The 7,792-nt window shown below is 43.0% G+C and overlaps 1 protein-coding gene across 1 annotated transcript; it reads right to left on the minus strand.

Moving 5' to 3' along the window:
* Positions 1–1,944: 1,944 nt before the first annotated feature.
* On the minus strand, positions 1,945–4,968 carry LOC123114157 (B3 domain-containing protein Os06g0194400). Its single transcript, XM_044535532.1, has 6 exons — positions 4,839–4,968; positions 4,377–4,569; positions 4,016–4,279; positions 3,701–3,916; positions 2,889–3,002; positions 1,945–2,375 (listed from the first exon to the last, which is right to left on the minus strand). Exons 2-5 carry the CDS (start codon positions 4,521–4,523, stop codon positions 2,928–2,930), a joined length of 702 nt encoding a protein of 233 aa, XP_044391467.1. The 5' UTR covers positions 4,524–4,569; positions 4,839–4,968; the 3' UTR covers positions 1,945–2,375; positions 2,889–2,927.
* Positions 4,969–7,792: the final 2,824 nt, after the last annotated feature.

Raw genomic sequence — 7,792 nt, forward strand, 5'->3', positions numbered from 1 at the left:
TCATGCTTCTTCACGACGAGGGCCATTACCAACATATGCTACCGATGGCTCAAGCAGCGTCTCAACATGCGAGTCGTCCGAATCAGACGAATCCTCAAGCAAAAACCTCTCGCGAGGGCTCAATTCCATCTAAAATCAAAAATACAAATGCCGCATGAACCAACTATGCATATCGCAGCACAAGTACACACCAGTGGCTCGGGGCGATGGTCTGCGGCGGTCGATCCTGGGCCGGCGACGACGACTCGGGTCGGCTCGGCTCGGTGGATCCGGGGAGCCAGTGAAGCGGCTAGGTGGAACTAGGTGAGGGGCGCACCCCGGCAGCGTGATTCCGTCCACAGATATGGCCGGAATCATCGGTGGCGGACGGGCGGAACCGATGGCGGGCGGCTGCGGAAGGGGGTGGGGAACGTGCGCGGGCTGAAATGTTCCCTCCCACCAACCACTTTTCTGAGATACATGGCACCTCCGGGTCGAGGGGGAAACATGTGTTTTCGCGGGTTGGAGGTGGGATTTTACTGCGCCCCTCAAAATTTTTTATGGGTCCGACGCGTTTATAATGTCTGATCGGGCGACTTTTTTGCGCGAACCTGTATTTTAACGGTTATTTTGCGGGTCGGGGCATTATACGGGGGTCTGCTAGAGATGCTCTTATACCCGGTCAGCCTTGTACCCTCCCGTATGGTGCATGATTCTCCCGACTCCGATTCAAGGGTCAATTCATCTCCTCCTGTTCCACGCCATCAGCTTCATCGCAAATGAGCGACCGGGCACGAGGCTGACCAGCCTGTCATCGCCTCGGATTTTGTAACGTATCGCGAGGCAAAAGGAATTGTATGGATGTGATGGCAAATAGTTCACTCGATAAAGATCTTCATTGGTATGCGAGAACATTTATGGTTGTCCAAATCCCGCTAATAATATTGACCGGGAGGTGTTTCGGACATGTCCGCATAGGTTCACAAACTAGGAGGTATGGAGAATGAAAGAAGAGCTTCTCAAAGTGTTTCAGATGATCGGTGATGTTAGAAAGTGTCTCGAAAGATGACGCAAACTTCTGGTGAGATGAACTATAGGGTGGTCACCATATTGGCATTACGGTTTTTGGAGGAGGGGCGGTACATGTGGTGCACCAGGGGCACAGTTGGCACCATTTCCCCTTTTAGTCTCAATTTTTTCTTCTTTTATTTTTGTGATTTTGAAATTTTGATTTCCTAAAAATTGAAAGTTTGGAACTCTAAAAGTCAAAAAATATAAAAGCTCAAGTTTCAAAAGGTTGAAACTTGAATTCAAAATTCCTAAAATTGAAATTTCAGAAGTTTCAAATTCCAAAAGCCGAGACACAAATTTCTGAAAATCCGTACAACAAATTCCAAAAGTTCCAAAAAAGGAAACTTACTAAAATGACACGTTCTTGTTTTTAGCAGATGTACTCCTCCGTTCCAAAATACTTGTCGTGGTTTTAGTCCAAAGTAAAAAAAGAGCATACCAGGGCAGCCACAAGTTTCATTTCGGGGTATTTCATAGGGTATGGGTAGTCTAGAAAAGAAGGTGCTCTGTACGCGAGAAATTAACTCTCTCTGAAATTCCCACTACTAATTCCGATGAAACACTAAACAGTGGTTTCTGACAAATAGACAACTTCTCAATCCTATTCCGCCAACGAACTCATACCCTTAAACTCACATTTTTCGTTCTTGTAAAAAGGGAAATTGCATCCGGATCTCAGGCTCCAAGGAGCCTGATTTTTGAAAATTTCTAAATATTTTTTTAAAAGAAAAAAAACTTTGAAGTTTCAAACTGTGAAAACAAATAACACATGTACGTAGGGATGTACTCTACATGTATGTGAAGTTCATGATGAAAAATCATGTATATCTAGCCAGCACACTATTCACTATGGAAGTTCATGATTTCTTTTTGTAGCTCACGTCATAACATACCTCATCATGAAAACTTAGACATGTAATATACATCCATATATATGTGTATATTGTTTAAACTTTAAAATATAATGATTTTATCTATTCAGCACCCACTCGAGCATGTGCTCGCGGAAGAGAAAACCCATCCCATCTGTGACAGAGACGAAGGCACCTCAAACAAACAGGAACGGTCACGAAAAATGCACTCGGGACCATCATCAGGCTAGAAGCATTTAGAGCTAGTTTGGTTTGTGTCCACGGCTTGATGCCTGGGGAAAAATGCTAGAAGGTCTGCACCACGATCTGGTACCTACTACTCATATATAGGTTAAAAATCCTGCTACACTGACACCGAGAGTGCGGCGACTCTACATGCAACCAGCACGAAACTGCATTAGCCGAGTCTCCAGCAATCATCGAAGAAATTGCTTCTCTAACATCTCTAACAAACTGCAATAAGAAACAAACATATTTGACATGTCAGCATTTATATGGATAGATCCGAACTGTATACAAGAGCATTTTATTTAGTATACTTCAGAACTGCTGTCGAGTCTAAGGGGACTGACTGACGTAAGACAAGCAGAACCCTTGCGAAGAGGAGAGGATTTAAGACAACAAGGAAAAGTATCCTGACAGTTTCTACGAGTACATATCTGATGTTGATCGATTAGTTTGGGCATTTGGCAACACAGAAGTCCCAGACTTCATGAATAAACTGCAGCTCCCCATGTATTTTCATAGCTAGCATAAGTAATAAAATAAAGTTGCCATGCTCGAAATCTCAAACCAATAGGGAAATGGGAGAAACGGCAGTGCGTTTTGTGAAAAGATCTAACTACAGTGCTGGAAAAACAGTTATGTTTGGTCATAACTCATAACTCATAAGATGTTTGCTTAGGCAAAAGATAAATATTGGAATTAAGTATTCGACCTAGGCAAATAATGGTAAGAACAATGTACCTGCCCTCCGATGGAACATTGTATTGGAAGCACACATCTTCACTTCTGTTCATCCTCAGAGTCATCGGAAGTTTCGTCGCTCTCATAGTCTGGGCTTGCTCTAAAAATGTAGACCTGCATCATTTACATAACTAATGAGGTTGCACAATATGACACTTGGCAGTGAAATAAAACGACCTCCTCACAATTTGGCCTTAAAAGAATCCCTTCCATTATCTAAAAAGATATAACAGTAGACAATTAAAGGCCTGTGAATTCAATAATTCCTAGAGGCTCTTTTAGATCTGGCTGGAATGAAGTTATATACAGTAGGGATGCTGAGCAAGAACATCATTTCCTGCAAACTATGTGCAGAATTAATTCGCAGTCCAAACAAGCCTAGTTTCTTTAAAGTTTAAACCTAAGACATACAGAAAACAGGTCTGATACTATATGGCAGATATAGTATCAATGTTTGATACTACGCAATGACTCTAGTACGGAGTCTAGTTATTATGTAGACATAATAGGTTTTTCTCATGTACTACCTCCATTCCTAATTTAAACTGCCCCAACGTCTTATATTTAGGAATGGAGGTAGTATATGAACTTAAAGACCATTGTTTCGACAAACGAACGCATTAACGAGTACGAGACCACCAAGCAACTTTCCAGGAATGTTTAAGAATCGCAAGGCGCATTTGGAACACAAGAAATCCCACAGAAATTTCGCATGAAAACAAGCAATATATGCAATCGTACTGAATGTGGAGTTCCTAAAAGTAAAAGCAGAGCGTTTTTTCCCATGGAGCCGAGGGCATGCTAAATCTCACCTTGAACTTTGCGCTCTCTATCAGCTGGAAAACCAAGCAATCGCCATTTTCAAGGTCATAGTCGATGGCAAACTCTCTCCACCCCTTGCTGAGGTAGCAGTGCCTGCCCTGTCTGCTGGCATTGTACATCATGTGGGACTCGTCATCCGCCTCATCCACCACGACGACTGGCTCATCGTGCGCCGGGAGGTACTCGGTGAAGTGCTTCGGGATTGTCTGTCATAACACGATGCATATAACCCACCAAATGAAGATCCATCCGATCCAAGAACCACATTTGCCTCACATTCAGTGGAAGTTTTCTTGCTACAATACCATAAATTTTGCCCTGCTGGCGCAGGCGTGGGTGATGGGCTTGACGAAGGCGGGCCAGCGGATGCGGTGAATCTGGCGCTGGAGCTCCTCGGCCTTGGCGGCGGCGGCGGCCCTCTCCTCGTCGGTCGGCCCTTTCCAAATAACATCGGCGTACACTCCCTGGTAGTCGCGCTGCTGCGCGCCGTCGAGGTAGTTGGGCTGCTCCGGGAGGCTGGCGACGCGGCCGGACCGCCGGAGCTCGCCGGGGGGCGGGGCCTGCGGCTTCTGCGGCACGGAAGCAGCGGACCAGTCATACATACGGGAGAAAAAGGAGATGGAAGACCGGAGGCAAGGAAGAAGAAGGGGGAGGGATCTGACGAACCGGCCTGGGGTTGGGGTTGGGCTTGGGCCTGGCGGCGGCCTCGCGGACGGCGGCGGAGAGGTGGTGCAGGCGGAGCTCCTCCAGCTTCCGGCGGTTCTCCTCAATCTGCCGCCGGCGCTGCTCCTCGTACGAGTTCGATTCCGCCATTTTCCTCCCCTTCTTTCTTCTTCTTTGGTGTTTTCCTGCTCTTGCTCTGTTTGGGTGGAGAACTGGATTCAGGAGGAAGGGAATGGGGAAAAGTGATGTGGCCCTAGATTCATCTCCTTTCTTCTTAAACGGCCGGGGCGATAAAATTCGAGCCTCTGTGCCAAACTCTAAAATGAGACCTATTTTCCTAAAAAAATCAAACTGTAATAAAATTATCTACAACACCTTTACGATATTGAATTAAATCCGCTAATTTCTTCTCACGTCTCGTAACTAGATTCGGGATATAATTGGATCTTGAAACACAACTGTTACCCTGGCTGCAGTAAGGCCGCCGATGGAGCTCCGCGGGCGCCGTCTTCTCTAGGTGCGGCGGCCCTCCACACCGTGCAGGAGGAGGCAAAGCGGCTCCTCCACGAGCGCCAGACAGCCGCCACACAAGTCTGTCCCAGCCTTCTAACACCCTTTCGCCGCTAGTGGGACAACAACAATGATGGTGATGACAACATGAATGGCGACGGTCGTATGGCAGGATAGGGCGGCCACACGTACAAGGTGGTCCTACTGTGTAGGTTTTAGTTAGTTTTTACTTAAACAGTCGGAATATCGACTGTTTTATGTAAATTATGTCCGAGCTTTAATGAAATCTGTCGTGTTTGCATGAATTTCGTCCGGTATAGTTGAACCATATTTGAAATGTATGCGGGTAGTCTTGGATGGCTGGCTCCGGCATCCATGTCCGTGGACTGATCCCCGTGCCCTTAGGCCTCCTTCGGTTCATAGGATAGGATTATCATAGGAATAGAAAATTTGTAGGAAATGAAATGACATGTATCTCAAACTCTATGAGTAGAAATGGAAATAGAGATATCATTTGCTTCACATCATATGAATTCTTTCATTGGTCTAGACTCATGTTTATTTTTCCTTTGAAATGTGATGGACTGGAACCAATCCTATGTACAAATAGAACTCCATTCCTATGAACCAAAGAGCTCTAAAGAGAAAAATATTCCTCTAAGAATCCTATCCTATAGAATTCCTATGTAATTTCTTCAAACCAAAGAAGGCCTTATTTGGAATGGGGAATGGGGAAACACCTTGTGTGTGTGTGTGTGTGTGTGTGTGTGTGTGTGTTGTATAGGGAGTTTGAGTTAGACAAATCAAATCTTGTGTCATATTTGACGCAGGGAAATATACCTTTTGCATTCTTATTTTCCTCTTCAAAACCAATTATTACACTTCTGCAGAGTGAGCAAGAAAGGCGATGTATGGACCATAAGCACTCCCTTCCAATTGTCTCACTCATCAGTGTCTCCAGATTCACTCTCGGCTTAACCTAACTCACATCCCACATGTAGTTGTGCCCAGCTTTAAACTTCAATGACCTTCTTCGCCGGCATTGTGATTGCCAACCCTTTCTTGTTCTTATAAATGGGTCGATGACCTCAATGTCCCATAATTCATTTATTCTTGCAAACTAGTCACTGTGTTTGCCGTTAAATCTTCTTCTTCTTCTTCTTCTCCATCCCACAAGTAGTATTGTAGGCAAGGTTGATAGTTGTATAAGTAACGAGACTGAAAGAACTATTATTGTGTACAACACAATTTTGCAAGAATAAATTATCTAGAGTATGGGCAGATTTTAGTTCTCTTGAAACTTAGAAATATTTTAGCATAAGTTAATAACAAGCAATACAACCTACACATGCATATCTAGAGTATGGGCAGCGTAAATTAAAGAACATGCAAGTATACATCTTAAAGATTTTTTTGCAAACAAAGGTATACTCAAAGATTTTTTTTCATGGTTTCAATAGATGATGCTATCATACATCCACGTTGATGGAGGTATACACGAGATTACTATTAAGTAGATGCATCCTAATTTATTTATTTTCATTCTTTTCGTTTTGGTGAAACAGACACTACGACTTGAAAGGTCAGAAAACCATGCCGTTTTTGTCACTTATTTTCTCCTTTAGAGATTTACTCTAATACAAGCTTGTCCTTCACTTTTGTGTTTCAGAAACTAGCTTAGAGAAAACATTCAGTAGTTCATTTCCAAGCCTGATAGTTGGTGCTCCAATTCTATCATTGGTTTTGGAGTTCATTCTTGCATATGTATTGTGTTATTATCAGCAACATGTTATGAATCATCACTCAAATTTTGTATACATCTTGCTAGATGACATAGCCCATTGAGTTTATATTATATATTTTTTTACTTATTCTTTATATAAAAACATGGTTGTTGCAAATGGTTCCGCGCTGCGAGGAATCTTCTAGTATTACTGAATTTCAAATCATTTTAATGAACAAATGGACAAGCACGGCAAAGCGTGCTACCAATGATCTAGTGATTCGTACGCCGGTAGGTGATCCATTGTTACTACGAAACGTATGTGGCACATGGTCACCACGGTGCGTATATGGCCCATACAGTCTGTATATGCCCATGGTTATTATGACTTGTTAACGGCTGACAGGACATTCGTCCATTAGCAGACCGCGTAAATAAAACTGCAGTAACTAAGCAAATAAATAAACAAGCAATTTATGCTAGGATATTATAGCTATTACACAAAGTACATTTACTGAACATCAAAGTTCGTCACTATTACAAATAAATGCAACAACAAAACAACAGATTGCGTGACCGGCATGACGCGACCTTTGAGAGCATTTTAGTACACAACCTTTGAGAGCATATTTAGTACACAAGCCATGTCGTGCCGATCCGCGTGCCCAGCCTCTGACACTTTTAGCATGTCAGCCCACGTATTATTCAGCCTAATGGGCTGTAAAAAAAAACTAAACGGGACGCGCTGTCACGTCACCTGGGCCGGGGAATCCTACTTGGCACATAGGTCGCAAGACAGTGACCGCGCACCTACCCGCTCGGCTTCCCACTGCGTACTTCTGGGCCGGCCCAACTAGCTTGTACCCAAACCATTTTTTCTTTTTTCCTTCTGTTTTTTCTCCTTTTCTTTTTCATATTTTCCTTGATCTAATAATTTTCGTTTTTTATTTTCATTTTCTTTTTTCTTTCCAAACTCATGAACATTGTCTGAGGTCCGGGAATATTTTTGAAATTGGTGAATATTATTGAATTCGAAGATTTTTCAAATCGGTGAACATTCTTTGAAATTCAAAATCTGTTCATTGAATGAAAAATTCATTCATCATATTAAAAAATGTTCATTGAACTATAAAAATGTTTTTGAATTCAAAATTTGTGCCGTCAAATTCAAAAATATATTCCTGAA

This window comes from Triticum aestivum, chromosome 5B, assembly GCF_018294505.1.
Source record: "Triticum aestivum cultivar Chinese Spring chromosome 5B, IWGSC CS RefSeq v2.1, whole genome shotgun sequence".
NCBI lineage: Eukaryota > Viridiplantae > Streptophyta > Magnoliopsida > Poales > Poaceae > Triticum > Triticum aestivum.